At 31.9% G+C, this 16555-nt stretch overlaps 1 protein-coding gene across 1 annotated transcript in view; it reads left to right on the top strand.

Moving 5' to 3' along the window:
* Positions 1-16555, top strand: part of SI (sucrase-isomaltase) — a gene marked incomplete at its 5' end in the record, with an annotated part of 105769 nt that overhangs the window by 75065 nt on the left and 14149 nt on the right. Inside the window, 7 exons of the mRNA XM_081236043.1 lie at positions 340-399; positions 3821-3937; positions 5209-5296; positions 6197-6335; positions 12984-13117; positions 14419-14453; positions 14541-14657. Coding sequence (XP_081092169.1) covers positions 340-399; positions 3821-3937; positions 5209-5296; positions 6197-6335; positions 12984-13117; positions 14419-14453; positions 14541-14657 — 690 coding nt within the window. The remainder of the gene's footprint in view (positions 1-339; positions 400-3820; positions 3938-5208; positions 5297-6196; positions 6336-12983; positions 13118-14418; positions 14454-14540; positions 14658-16555) is intronic.

The raw sequence follows: 16555 nt of genomic DNA, 5'->3' as shown, positions 1-16555 counted from the left end.
ATACCACATTAAATTAAATTTAGAATATGCTTTTCATATTAATTCTTGACCAGACCTTTTGGTTACATTCATTGTTTGCAAAATCGCTACTGACCACAAAGGATGGTATTCTTTTCCTTATTTGCCCTACTAAAGAGGAGATTAATATGGAAAATGGGAATAGTTTGCAAATGATACATATACCAGAACACAAACTGAAAAAAAATAATTGAAGGAATTACTGATCTGGGGATCTTGAGTCTGTAATATGCTTCTAAAACTCTATTACACTTTGTTTACAACAGTCATACCACACTGAATTTATTTTGAACTGGTTTCCCATCTCTTCTCTCTTTGTAGGTTTGGCCAGATTTGCCAAATGTAACAAAAGATGAAAGTCTAATAGATGAAGATGTTAATGTAAGTTTCATATTGATTAACTATTTAACTGAAAGAAATTCAGCACTGGGATTTAATGACGACTTTGACCAATAATTCAATTTGAATACTTTCCTTAAAAAAAGTGATGGCTTATTTTCTAATTCTCTATATCAGACCATATTAAATCAGATTTACTTATTTTTTTTAATACCAACATGTTTCAGTCACTCTATGAAGCAATTTTACATTTTATTGTATTTAATCCAAGGAACAATTCTTTTTTTTTTATTTAGTTTTTTTTGGAATTAAGAATGCTTAATATGACACTCTTAAAATTTTAAGTTTAAGATATAGCATCCTTCACCCTAGGGACAGTGTTGTACAGCAGATCATTAGAACTTATTCATTTCGTGTAATTGACACTTTATGACTATTGAATAGCAACTCCCAATTACCCCTGGAACCCCAGCCCCTGGCAACTACCAGTCAACTCTCAGATTCTATGAGTTTGACTATTTTAGATACCTCATATAAGTGGAATTATTTGTCTTTCTATAAATGGCTGATTTTACTCAGCATAGTGTCCTTAAGGTTTATTCATGTTGCCCCGTGTTGGAGAATCTCCTTCTGTTTGAAGACTGAATAGAACTCCATTGTATATACCACATTTTCTTTATCAATTCATCCATCAATGGACATTTAATTTATTTCAATATCTTCACTCTTGTAAATAATGTAGCAATAAATATAGGAGTTCAGATACCTCTTTGAGATCCTGATTTTAGGTCTTTTTGGATAAATGTCCCCAAATGGGAGTGCTGGATCATATGGTAGTTCTATTTTTAATTTTTGGAAGAATTTTAATACTGTTTTTCTCAGTGGCTGCACCATTATTCATTCCCACGAACAGTGTACAGGCATCCAGTTTCTCCACATCTTCACCAGCACTTGTTTTCCCTCTTTTATGGATAATAGACATCCCAACAGGTGTGAGGTTACATCTCACTGTGGTTTTGATTTGCATTTCCCTGATGACTAGTGATGTTGAACATCTTTTCTTCTATCTGTTGGCCATTTGTATGTGTTCTTTAGAGAAATGTCTATTCAAATCTTTGCCCATTTTCTAAGTGTGTTATAGTGTTTTCTCTATTGGGTTGTAGGTAACATTTTCACTTCATTGATTGTTTCTTATTTTGTGCAAAAACTTTTTAGTTTGATTTAGTCTCACTGATCTATTTTTGGTTTTTTGCCTGTGCTTTTGGTGTCATATCCATGAAATCTTTGCCAAGACCATTGTCATGAAGCTTTTCCCTTATGTTTTTTCCTAGAAGTTTTGCAGTTTTGGGTGTTACATTTAGGTCTTTAGTCCATTGTGGTTTGATTTTTGTCTACTGTGTAAGATAAGGATCTGATTTCATTCTTCCACATGTGAATATCCAGTTTTCCCAGCACCATTTGTTAAATAGACTATACTTTCCTCATTGTATACTCTTGGCACCCTTGTCAAAATTCAGTTGACTATACATGTGTGGATTGATTTATGGGATCTTTATTCTGTGCCATTGGCCTATGTGTTTATTTTTATGCCAAGACGATACTTTTTTTTTTTTTTTTTTGCTGTACGCGGGCCTCTCACTGCTGTGGCCTCTCCCGTTGCAGAGCACAGGCTCCGGACACACAGGCTCCACGGCCATGGCTCGCGGGCCCAGCCGCTCCGTGGCATGTGGGATCTTCCGGGATAGGGGCACGAACCCGTGTCCCCTGCATCGGCAGGCAGACTCTCAACCACTGCGCCACCAGGGAAGCCCAATACTTTTAATTACTGTAGCTTTGGAATATATTTTGAAATCAGGAAATGTGATGCCTTCAGCTTTGTTCTACTTACTCAAGATTATTTTGCCTATTCAGGGACTATCATGGTTCCAAATACATTGTAGGATTGCTTTTTATATTTCTGTAAAAGATGCCATTGGGATTTTGACAGGGGTTGCATTGAATCTATGGATTGCTTTCAATACTATGGACATTTTAACAATATTAATTATTTCAGTTCATGAGCATGGATTATCTTTCCATTTTTCTGTTTCTTCTTCAATATCTTTCAGTAATGTTTTGTAGTTTTCAGTGTACAAATCTTTCATCTCCTTAGTCAAGTTTATTCCTAAGTATTTTATTGTTGTTTGTTGCTACTGTAAATAAGATTATTTTCCTTTCAAACAGTTCATTTCAGTCTATAGAGATGTTACTGATTTTTGCATGTTGATTTTGTATCCTGCAACTTTCCTGAATGTATTTATTAGTTCTAATAGTTGTGTGTGTGTGTGTGTGTGTTCTTTAGAGATTTCTACATATAAGATTACATCGTCTACAAACAGGGACACTTTCACTTCTTCCTTTCTGATTAGGTTGCTTTTTTTCCCCCTTATTTATTTCTAGTTATTTGGGCTAGGATTGCCAGGACTATGTTAAATAGAAGTGGCAAGAGTGAGCATACTTGCCTTGTTTCTGATATGAACAAAAACTCTGAAAGTTTTTTTTCTAAATGAGTATATTAGCTGTGGGCATTTATTATAGAACCTTTATCATGTTGAGGTAATTTCTTTCTATTCTTAGTTTGTTGAGAGTTTTTATCATGAAAGAGTGTTGAATTTTATCAAATAGATTTTCTGCATTGCTTATTGGTATGACCCTGTGATTTTTTTTTTTTTTTTTTTTCCGTACACAGGCCTCTCACTGTTGTGGCCTCTCCCTTTGAGGAGCACAGGCTCCAGATGTGCAGGCTCAGCAGCCATAGCTCACGGGCCCAGCCGCTCCGTGGCATGTGGGATCTTCCCAGACCGGGGCACGAACCCATGTCCCCTGCATCGGCAGGTGTACTCTCAACCACTGTGCCACCAGGGAAGCCCTGACCATGTGAATTTTATCATTCATTCTGTTGATGTATTGAATCACAATGATTGATTTTTGTATGTTAAATAATCCTTGCCTCACAGGGAAAAATCCCACTTATTCGTGGTGTATGAGCCTTTTAATGTGCTCTTGAATGTGATTGCTAATATTATGGTTGAGGATGTTTGCATCTCTACTCATCAGATATTGTTAAGTTGTCTGAAACTAGAAATGTGTCCATTTCTTCTAGGTTATCTAGTCTGTTGTATAATTATTTATCATGGCCTCTTACGATCCTTTCTATTTCTGTGACATTAGCTGTAATTCTCATCTTCTCTTTTTTTCTTAGTCTAGTTAACAGTTTGTAAATTTTGTATATGCTGTCTATAAGAAACTCAGTTTAGATTTAATAACACACATAGGCTTGAGTGCCTGTAGGAAAATTATACACATTCATTAAAGTTGAGATCAGGCTGCCTTCACTATCACTTGTGAATCTGACAGATAAATGTCTGACTGACTGGTCTCTCTTACGATTTTCTATATGTGGGTCTAAATTTTGTTTTTACAGGGTTCCAGAGCTCATGTAGCTTTTCCAGATTTCTTCAGGAACTCCACAGCAGAGTGGTGGACAAGGGAAATTATAGATTTCTACAATAACCAGATGAAGTTTGATGGCTTGTGGATTGTAAGTAAACTTCAAGAAATTTATAGTTTAAATTATTTATTGTGTATTGATTATGGAAAATTCTTACTAGATTTTAATAATGTTAACAAAGTATTCTTTATGAAATTAGCTCACTCATTTTTTCCGTAGAACCTTCTTATGCAAAAGACTGGTAAAATGCAGTTTTAACAATTCAGTTTAAGTATTTAGTTGCTTTTTCCTGAATATTAAGTTGAATATTTTCAACTTGACCAAGAAACCAGAATAGTCTCTTTATATAATGATATATAAATGCTTATAAATATTTATTTTATTTTCATTCGATATAGATATGTCTCACACTCGACTGTCAGTCTTTGGTGTAAGAAGTCATAAACTCTTGCAGATGTAGCAAAATCATCTCCTAAATAATATCTTAATTTTACCTTTAAAATGCTGGCAATAAGATTTTTAATATAATTTTGAGATATAGCATAAAAAGAATTTACTTTATCACAAGTAAATATTTAATACAGGAGATATTTACATAATACTTATCTGGATTTTTGGAGGTGACATTTCTACTCTGCTGATTTTTTGATATGTATGCATTAATTTACTTACTTTTTTAATTAAAAAACTTATAAGGGTGCTGTTATGTATAAGCCTTGAGGATGTAAAGTTGTATAAAGATAGTTTTTTTAATTATATAAAGTTATGTACTATAAGGGATTGCATTAAATATATCCCCAATAATTATATCTTGATCCAGAAAAGATAACCTTTTTATGATGGAGGAATCACCTTTAAATGGCAACTAATTTATATATTTATATGATGGTCCATTTATATATGGTTACTAAAATTCTGAAATGTGTACTCAATAGAGATACTCTTTGAAATTTTCTGTATTTGTAAACTATTACCTTGTGGTTTTAAAAACCACAAACCATTGTTTTAAAAAAGTTGGTACAACACTCCAGGGCAGAAATGGAGGGAAAGACATGGGGGAATATACACTATTATAATTTAATGTCTAAAAACATAGAAAACAATTCACTTTTATATAGATTTTATCTACAGAGAAAAATAGGACATTTTATGGTTTTCAAAAGGAGATGTGAATTATAAAACGTTAAGAAAGACTGAGCTAAACTAAATTCTTTAGTAGTGTTGAGATGCCTTATACTTTTGCTTTTTAGAATAGTAAAGTACTATTATTCAAATATCCTACTTTAACTTACTGGGTGCCTGAATTAGTTCTTTTAAGAAGATATGCCCTAAATTTGTTTACTTTTCTTTCTCTTTTTAAGGATATGAATGAACCAGCAAGCTTTGTAAATGGAACAACTACTAATCAATGCAGAAATACAGAGCTAAATTATCCACCTTATTTCCCAGGTACAATATTGCTGCTGTGCCTTGGCTGTTATCATGCTATTATTATTTATTAATCAGTTTTGTATACCTTATGACATAGAGAACAAGATTCACATTTCCAGTGCTCACTACCCATCTACATGCTGGACCACACCTCAACTCATTACCAATATCATCTAAATCATCTAACATTACTTCAAGAAGAAAACTCAAGAAACATGTTTTATCTATATGAATACATTTCTAAATTTGAAGTTGTTACTTTGTCTTAAGAATCTTCCCAGATTTGAGAATTCTCAATATTCTTTAAGATAAAAAATTAAAATCTTTTATAAAGATTTTTTAAAGTTTCTCTTTATTAGGAAAAAAGTGAAAAAATGCTAACAACACTTCTTTGGTTGTCCCTGACCTAGGAGGGAAAAGTACAGTCTTTCAGCATTCATCCCCATGCTCTTATGTAGGCAGTAAACTGCATAAACAGTTACATATCAAGTGATGGCAAAGCTCTGAAAATTTGCATCTGAAACAGAAAATATGCCAGGGCTTTATGTTAGCATATGGATTTTTTTTTTAAATCTATTTAATCAGTATTTCTTATCTAAATGCATAAAATATAGTAGACTTTTCGGAGTACACTTACTTTTCAGGTTTTTATGAGTTCATGTTAATTAGTAACATTTTTATTATTGAATATAGTAAAATTGTGCACATGTTTTCCAGTCACAACTGTAACTGCAATCACATTGAAGACCATTTTTTTCATTTATAATTAGCATAAACAAAGTGCACAAATGGTTAAAAAATCAACAATATTTTCAAACAATGATTAATGTTTTGCCAAAATAATTTATAGTTACAATTTACATATTTCAATATAGGTTACTTTATAACATATTAATATTTTTTATTCATTCTCCCCAGAACTCACAAAAAGAACTGATGGATTACATTTCAGAACCATGTGTATGGAAACTGAGCAGATTCTTAGTGATGGATCATCTGTTTTGCATTACGATGTTCACAATCTATATGGATGGTCACAAGCGAAACTTAGTTATGAGTAAGCAATCTTCATAATCATCATTTCTGACTCTTATTTTTCAGATATTAGATTTAATCTTACCTTTTTTGAGTCCTTCCCTGCTGGCCTTATCTTACTTGGTCCTACATGGCACTTAGAATAATTGTCTTTCTCTCTCTCTGTATCTTTGTTTTAAATGTTTATCCAATTCCCAAAAGAACCCTGAACCATTTTATTTTGTTCCCCAGTATGCACCCAGCTTATAGTAGCAAAATGCCTAACAAATAGTCGGTGCTCAAAGAATAATTTCTAATGAATAATTGAGTAAATAATATATAGTTTGATGTCACTAATTAAAACATGAAATCTGACTAAATCTGCTATTTAAATACATTATTAACAAATAAGAATATATGTCAATGATCTTAAGCTTCTGAAACTTGAATATCCATATTAATCAAAATCTTATATGAGGCTAATGATGATGGAATACAGGCCATTCTTTGAGTATCAAGTCTTTATTAACACTGTGCAATAAAATGTTCTGCAATGATAGAAATGTTCTATAATTCTCTATTGTCCAATATGGTAGCTGCTAGCCATATATGGTTGTTGAGCAGTGTGGCTAGTGTGACTCAGGAATAGAATTTAAAATTTTATTTAATTTTCATAAATGTAAATTAAATAGCCCCACATGACTAGTGGTCACTATATTACACAGTGCAGCTCTAGATCACTGGTTCTTAACTACACATTGTAATCAACTGGAGATTATTTTTTTTAATTTTTATTTTATATTGGAGTATATTTGATTTACAATGTTGTGTTAGTTTCAGGTGTAGAGCAAAGTGATTCAGTTATATGTATACATATATATATATATATATATATATATATATATATATATATATATATATATATATATATATATATCTTCTTTTCCAAATTCTTTTCCCATTTAGCTTGTTACAGAATATTGAGTAGAGTTACCTGTGCTATACAGCAGGTCCTTGTTGGTTATCTATTTTAAATATAGTTCAAACTGAAGATTTTTTAATAAATGCTGATTTAATTAATCTGAACTATAGCATAAGCATCTGAATTTTTAAAAATCCCCCAGGTGGTTCTAATGAGTATCCAGGGTTGAAAAACATGGCTCTAATATATGATGGAAGTTGGAAAAAGGATGAAAAGCATTTTGGAGTAAAGGTTATGGGTAATATTTCCTCACTTAGTGAAACATGCTTATCTTATTTCTAACACCAAATTCTTTTTCAACCTAGAATATGTGAATTATTTAAGATATTATTACATGAATGAATGACTACAGATTTGATGACCAAATCCCAATATAAGGGCACTAAGAACATGCAGAAAGACTAAGGAATGTCAGCAGGACAGGAATAAAGATGCAGAGAATGGACTAGAGGACACAGGGAAGGGGAAGGGCAAGCTGGAACAAAGTGAGAGAGTAGCATTGACATATATGCACTACCAAATGTAAAATAGATAGCTAGTTGGAAGCAGCTGCATAGCACAGGGAGATCAGCTTGGTGATTTGTGACCACCTAGAGCGGTGAGATAGGGAGGGTGGGAGGGAGGTGCAAGAGGGAGGGGATATGGGGATATATGTATGCATATAGCTGATTCACTTTGTTATACAGCAGAAACTAACACAACATTGTAAAGCAATTTTACTCCAAAAAAGACGTTAAAAAAAGTAAACAAACTGACAAAAAAACAAAACCTGTGTAATGTGATAGATACTACAATAGTGTTATGAGAAACAAGGAGAATGCTCAGCTAATTCTATCAGGAAAACAAAAGTGACATCAAAAGAAAGGTTATCATTTGAACTGATCTTGAAGAATAAAAGGAAATATGCCAGGGAGTAAAGGAAGGCTACTACATTTCACCAAGGCAAAGAAAGTATATAAAATTTGTCATAAGCTATTTCTATGGTATCTATGGCAACCTAAACCATAATAAGTGCATTATAGCTTCTACAATTGAGATCTGTGGATAAGAATCATGGATTTGCTCTTTGTCGATCTGTGACACGGATATGGTTTGCACACTTCTAGGATTTAATGAATGTGTCAGTATGTTACTAGACAATGCCAATGAATTTAAAATCTCCATGGAGGGAGGAATAATAATCAATTAAAATATATTTGGCTAAGTGGAACTAAAACAATGCTGGTCCCTGGGAAATAAGGATCTGAGGTGGGGATGAATCTCCTTGTCCTGTGCTAGAATTTTGTGTTGTTTGACAATAACATCAAAATAGAGGCTCTTCAAGATTCTAAATTCTATTATGCTGTAATTCAAAGTTGTGTATAAAGAGAAACTACTTTGGAGAAACACTGACAATGTCAACTTGAAAAAATTCATAATAAATATTTTGTAATATAAAAAAAGAGTAAACAAACTGGTCTTCAATAATGTCTTTATATTGGGGTAAATGCTTCTTTAATTAACCCTACTCGAGCATAATATTGGAGCACAATTATCCTCAGCTAACCTCACTTTACCATAAAGCTATAGGTATTAAACATAACAAAAGTATTGAGAAGTGAGTGATGAACTCTTTGGCAAAACTTATGCATCTTGAGATGAAAGTATGTACTTTAAGGAAAATTGGAAGAAAGTATTTATTTCATAGAGGACAGTAAATTGAACTTCTGGAGCACATTACAGAATCTAGCATGGTTCCTGACACACTGTAGGATGTTTAGTAAATTTAAGTGAATCAATTTTTATTTCACCACAATTATCAAAATTATATAAATAAATTCAAGGCAAAAGTAGGTAAATTTCTAAATAGTTGACATGCAAAGGTGTTTAGAGATGTTTAAGAACCATTTTTTAACGCTTAAATAACATGAAGAAGATATCAGTACAATCTTCCAAAGAACATCCCTTTAATAATGTTAATTTTGCTCCTGTCCATAAAATTTTTCAGTAAAATTTAACCACATTTGTTGTTTAAGTTAAACAGATTAATAAATTTTAATGTTGAGTTAAAAAGCCCAATTTATGCATAGCTATAGACTTATTATATCTTTTAAATACTTTCTTACTATTTTTTTTTTAGTTATATGAGAAAAAAAATGGTTGAACTCTCCTTCAGATATTTTAGAGATTAAATATAGTCATTATACGTTTAAGACCTTGACAAATGTAAAAGGATGCTATAAATAAATTATATTTAAGCAAATAATGGAGAGTAAAGACTTTTTATCAGTTGAGAAAACTGAAAGGATTAAGAGTATAATTTATTTCTTCAAATTACTCAGACTGTACCATTTTATTGTTCCTTTCTGTGACTCATTTTCTGTTTTCATAATTGGCACACATTTGACATTCACCTAGTTCTTGTTATTGTGCTCTTCACTTAACGTGAAACAAACAATCCAAACAAGGAAAGAACAGAATGAGTGGATGCAGAAATAGGAGGTAAATAATCAGCTTGAAAGACTGCAAACGGTTCCATAGAAAAAAACCTTGGAGATCAGTGGCAAATGAAGAAATTTCATGTATAAATCCCATACAAAAAGTTTTCAGTCTTCAGTTGATCTTTGTCTTATTTAAAATTCAATATTGTACTGAAATAAAGCCTATGCTTCAGATGTAGGGAGAAATATATTTTAAAAATTTCAAATTGTGTGTTTAAATCTCAGATAATTATCCAAGGATTATACAGCTATATATTCCATACTTTCATCTTCAACAGTACCTTGAATGACTTTTGAGAGTACTACATATTTTTCATTAGAGAGAACATAGAAAAATAAAAATCTGTGACTCCCTTTATAAGTTCAGGTTGTGTTAAGTATATAATTTTTAAGTAAATGCCCGAGATTTTTGTAATCTTAATTTAGAATGAAACAAAAATGTTAATAAATATAAGTTATTTTATCAGATATTCCTAGAGACTGGGTTATTTAGCAACTTGGAAAATTACATTGTTTTAAGATGTTTAGTGAATCTAACCTGAAAAATAAAGGGCTTTTTTTTTTTTTTGGAAGAATTGTGTGCTATAGGAAGTGACCTCTTCTTGCAATTTTTTTAACAAAAAATAAGACCAGTATAGATAAAAAAAACAAAAAACAAAAAACAAACACTATACAGGTCATATATAATTTGGAAGTTTTCTTGATTATAGCTGTAACTTTCTCTTAATTAATTATTAGTAACTTGAACAAATATGGAATATGTGTCTCTTAGATATTACTTTCTGATTAATATGGCTGAGTTGATATAGCTGGTATCAATGTTTAAAAAAAAATTGAGATCTGAAGCCATAAAACCATTTCCATGGTTTAGACTTTCACATTCTTCTCACTAAAAAAATCTCAAATTTAAGTTTTACTTATACACTCAAAAACAATGGAAATATTTCAGCTTACAAAAACTTTTTATCCAACTCTAAAACTAAAACTGAAATTACATTTTCTGATCTAATGGTGAGTCTCTTTGAGTTGTGAAACTGGCAAGTTACTATTTCTAATGGATAGTAAATATATAATACTAATTTTTTTGCTTTCTAAAAATATAATTCAAAAAAAGTCTTTAGTTTTCAAAAAGATTTTTTAAATAAACATTGAGAGAAACATCCTGTATTACTTTCTCTTCTTTGAGCATTACTGCTCAGTGTTCTAAAATAATTTAATATCACCCAGTCAGAGATAGCAGTATTATGGGTATATTTACCAATTGATTTCATCAGTAATTAAAAAAAATAGTCAATTTAATAATTTTGAAATTATTATCTTTTGAAACCATGACAAAAATAAAGATATTTATTTCTTGTTAGGGCTTTAAGATATTTAATTTATTTTCAATTCAATATTCTCCTTTCACATAACCCACATTTGTAATCTACACATACAGTTTTCTAAAACTCATTGTTTTCCTTTAGAAAGACTTTTTTTTCCCAGTAACATAAGATATTTTTATAACTTTTCTAAACTTTTCAAAAACTGCTCATGTAGACAATCATAAACATGTAATAAAAATGTTTCTGTAACACAACATTGAAATTCATTTTATAAGCTAAATTTTCCAAATTAACTTGTAACAGAGAACAAACTGTATTATGGTTGAAAAGTGTTTCTTAAAATTAAATTAAGTTCATTGTAATTAACTGTAAAGTTGGAACATGATGGAAATATGTACAAAATATTTATAGCTATGTAATTTTAAATTATAGTTTTAGTGGTGGCAAGTGATTTCCCAAATAAGAAATATTCTGTGAAGGGTTACAAAGGAGATTTTTCTAATGCAAGAGGTTAGATTTCCCTTAAGAGAAAATTGTTATGAAAATATTTTATGCAGAATTCTTCTCAATCAGAAATCTAAAAAGGCATATATTTGGTTATTAACTTAAAGCCTCAGTAAAGACTTTTTGCAAAAGTAAGACATAAGGCAGAGAAAAAGAACCTTCAAGAATATGTATTTCTTGTATGTGGAAGCATTAAAGATTTGGGACAACTCTATCCTTGTAAATAATTTTTATATCAATTAAATAAAATGAATTTTCTTTACAAATTAACTAAACTTAAGATATGTTTCCATGAAGATTTCTAAACTGATCATCAGTTCTTCCATTCCCTATATAAATATACATTCATTTCTTGTTAAATGTCTGCAAATATGTCTGACATATGTTAAATATATTACTGTTCTCAATTGACTAGATCCTTTATATTTGTTATAAAAAATGAAGCAGTGAAGATGGTTTTCTTATATGATTTTTTTAAGAGAGACATACAAGTAGGAAATTTTAAGTTAGCAAATACAATATTGTTTCTATTATCAACAGATCGTTCAATATATCATCATATATCTATTTAAAATATTTTCAGTTTCCTGAAATTTTGAGATATTCATGAATTCAAAAATTTCTTAAGCTACTATTATATGTATTAGGTGTAAGGAATATAAAGAAAATTAAGTCAGTCCTTAACCTCAAGAATCTCAAGGTGTCATTGAAGAAGCTTTATGTATAAATAAATCAGTACAATTACTGTGGTCCATCTGTAACAAGGAAATGATTAGATACAGTTTATAACATGGTAGTGGGTTACAAATCTGCCTAATTAAGTATTTGAAATATTTCCTCCTGATATAGTTCTCTAGTCCTTGTTCATATGCAAATTATTTCAAGTAATATAAAAATAAACATTTTCTTTCCAATTAATATATATATATGAATACTCCATAAAACAGGGTGTATTATAGCAAATATTCTCTGCAGAGTAATATGAAGATTAAATGTTGACAAGTTATAAATAAGAAGGGTTGGAGCAATTAATGGAGCCTAAATCTTTATTAAGAGAACACATTTAAGTAGAATAAAATGTGTTCATTCAAAAACTCACAATATAATTAGTTGATTTGATAATATCAATAGTTAACTTGTATTCACTGAACCAATAAATAAAGGGCCACTTAGACATGTCACTCTGGAAAATGTTGGAAGGGAAAAAAGATGTCCTTCATGCTTGTAAGGATTTTATAGTATAATGAGCAAAGACTCACTTATAAAGAGCTAGTCGTAATAAGAGACAGCATAGACACCATAAATCAGATAGCTTTTTCTTTAATGAAGTTGTCCTAAGTAGAAATATCCAAAGAAAATACCTCATATAAAAACTCATAGATCCTCTCCATCTATATTAGTGCATTGCAGAAGGCAACTGGCAAAAGAGGAATTGTTATTTCTCGTTCCACATATCCTACTGCTGGAAGATGGGTAGGACACTGGCTTGGAGACAACTATGCAAAATGGGACAATTTGGACAAATCTATCATTGGTATGTAAGAGTCACCATCTTTATCATTATTCTTTTGAATCTTCTATTAGGTATTCACTTTTGCTAGTTCATATACTTTGTAAGTCCTTCTCTGAAATGTGCTTTTGGCATCATATTTTATGACAAACAGCATAATGAAAAGGCAATGGGCCAGAAAGCAGGATCTAGTTTATTTTGAGAAAATAATTTCATCCCTTTTTGTCTCAGTTTCCTTCTATGAAAGGGCAAGAGATGGGAAGGATAACATATAGAGCTAAGAATAGAAATGCTTAGAAATTCTAGATTCTAGGGAATAAGAATCACTCGGAGATGCTGAAGTATGAAACATCTCAAACCAAATTTTGAAAGTTTTCTGACAATAGTTGGATAAAGAGTAAATGAAATATTATTTTAATGATAATATTTTTTGTTTCATATCTAGACATAAAAATTCTTTACTATTTATATTAGGATTCAAGGAAAACAATCAATCTTTAGAAATATTCATTTAAAAGAAGAGTTGGGAATTCACATGCATTCTATTTTATTAAAATGATCATTCCTCAGGAGATTTTTAGCTAATAAGGATAATTCAATTTGTTTCATATAATGAGACCTATGGTTAAATAATTACAGAGACAGCATTTTATTTTAAAAATAAAACCAAGGAAGGCTTTCCTGGTGGTGCAGTGGTTAAGAATCTGCCTGCCAATGCAGGGGACACGGGTTTGAGCCTTGGCCCGGGAAGATCCCAGATGACACGGAGCAACTAAGCCTGTGCTCCATAACTACTGAGCCTGCACTCTAAAGCCCACGAGCCACAACTACTGAAGCCCGAGTGCCTAGAGCCCGTGCTCCACAACAAGAGAAGCCACTGCAATGAGAAGCCCACGCACCACAACGAATAGTAGCCCCTGCTTGCCGCAACTAGAGAAAGCCTGAACGCAGCAATGAACACCCAGTGCAGCCATAAATAAAAAATAAATAAATAAATAAATTTATTTTTAAAAAAAGGAACCACTAACGCTTTCTTCTCATACTATAAGTATTCGTAACAGTTTTGTGATCTAAATGTCTCATCTTCAAGGTGTCAAGGAGGCATTATTAGAGTGTCTTATTTTTATAAATGTCATTGACATTATAAAGTAAAAATACATAAATTTCATGGGAAGAAATGATAGAAAAATATATCAATAATCTGAAAAATGTGTCATTGAATTAGAGGTCAGTATTAGAAATAGAACATCTTCATAAATAGAAAAAAATCAAATGTCAAAATATATGAAATAGTGGCCTTCTATAATTTTTTCCTAATTTTTTAGGTATGATGGAATTTAGTTTGTTTGGAATGTCATATGTAAGTAGCTCTATTCCTTTTATCTTCATTACTTGTTAATATTAAAAAACAAACTATTAAAATTAATTAAATATAACTGTATTTTAGACTGGAGCAGATATCTGTGGTTTCTTCAACAATTCGGAATATCAGCTCTGTGCCCGCTGGATGCAACTTGGAGCATTTTATCCAAATGCAAGACATCACAGCAGTTCATTTACTGGAGTATGTAATTACTGCATTTACTCTCATTCCTTTGCCCCACTAACCTTAAACGTTTTTGAATAGAATTCACCCTTCCTGACCGCCTGGAGGGGTGGGATGGGGAGGGTGGGAGGGAGGGAGATGCATGAGGGAAGGGATGTGGGAACAGATGTATATGTATGACTGATTCACTTTGTTATAAAGCAGAAACTAATTAAAAAATTAAAGAAAAAAAAGAATTCACCCTTCCTGGCTGATTTCCAGATGAATGTTTTGAATCTCTTTACATTTACTGATGGCATCTGAGCCCATGACTCTGAGAAGTTTCTGACTTGGGGTTCTTTGGGTTTCAAGACTTGGTTAGCTGGCATACTTACTGCCCTTCTATATAATTTTGGATTAGCCAGAAAAAAACAGTCCTTCTGGAAATTATTCCAAACCTGGACAGAATGATGATAAAAAAAAAAAAATCAGTTTCAAACTAAATAATTAGAATTGTCACTTAAAATCAATGCACGAAATGGGCAGATTTAAAAAGCAAATGTTTTAAAAATGAGTTGAGAAACAGAAAAAAATAAAAGGAAAAGGGAATCATGAAAACTAATTTCTGAGTGGTGACACTATTTACTTTACTATATACTTTACTAAACTGGAAGAACTTTTTTTTTTTTTTTTTTTTTTTTTTTTTTTTCTTTTTGGCGGTATGCGGGCCTCTCACTGTTGTGGCCTCTCCCGTTGCGGAGCACAGGCTCCGGACGCGCAGGCCCATCGGCCATGGCTCACGGGCCCAGCCGCTCCGCGGCATATGGGATCCTCCCAGACCGGGGCACGAACCGGTATCCCCTGCATCGGCAGGCGGACTCTCAACCACTGCGCCACCAGGGAGGCCCTGGAAGAACTTTTTGAGTGAGGGGGAGACAATAATAAAAATTATGAAAAAGTATAAACAATTGCAAGCAATATCTAAGTAAGTGCTAAATTTTGTTATACTTTCAGTGAAGACATAGAGAAGAAAGATAAATTATCAAAATGCACCTCATTGAAGAATTGCAGACAGAGCTGGACTTTTAAGGATGGCTTCCAGCCATAGTAACTGAATGGTAGAGCTCATCATGAGTTTTGAATTCTTCATGTCACCCTGGGAAATTTTTTGTCAGAATAGAAGGGAGAATTTATATTAGAAAATGAAAAATAAAAATGAAAATCTATACAAGGTTAGAAGGCAGTATGGGACCACATTTTGGAAAAATTTGAAAGTTGGACAATAGAGACAACTTTATGGGATAGGAATATTTTAGCAGGAAAACTTTATGTCACTAATGAAATTCAGAAAGCTGTATTGTTGGGAGAGTGAGGCATGAATCAATAAAATCCTGAACAGGGATTCATTCAACAAGAATTCATTGAAAATCTATTATTTAATATTTACAAAATCCCTGCCCTAATGCTTTATATAATGCAGGAAGGATAGAGATAACAGATAATAGACAATTATATAGATAGATAGATAGATAGATAGATAGATAGATAGATAGATGATAGATAGATAGATAAAACAGCAGGTACAAATAAATCATATGAGGGAAAACTAGAGTAAGCTAAAATGATAGAGATTTGTGGGTGTTCTGGTTTAGAAGGGATGCCCAAGGTGGTCCTCTTGGATGAAATGACATTAGCATTAGAGAAGAGACTTGAGTTGAGGAAAACAACAAATTTACATATATGGGGGAGAATTCCAGTTCTGGGGAAGAAGTGAAAGACTCCAAGATGTGAATGTGGCTGGAGCTTTTGAGAAGATGAAATGGGAAAGGGAAAGACTGAGGAAGTACTTCTGAATAAAAATCTACAGAACTCAACTTAAGTTTAATTATGAGGTAATATAATTGAATTCAGGAATGTATGGTTTAGAATTAAATGCT

Source organism: Mesoplodon bidens (assembly GCF_964165515.1).
Source record: "Mesoplodon bidens genome assembly, chromosome: 5".
Taxonomy (NCBI): Eukaryota; Metazoa; Chordata; class Mammalia; order Artiodactyla; family Ziphiidae; genus Mesoplodon; species Mesoplodon bidens.
This window is presented reverse-complemented; position numbering and strand designations above follow the sequence as displayed.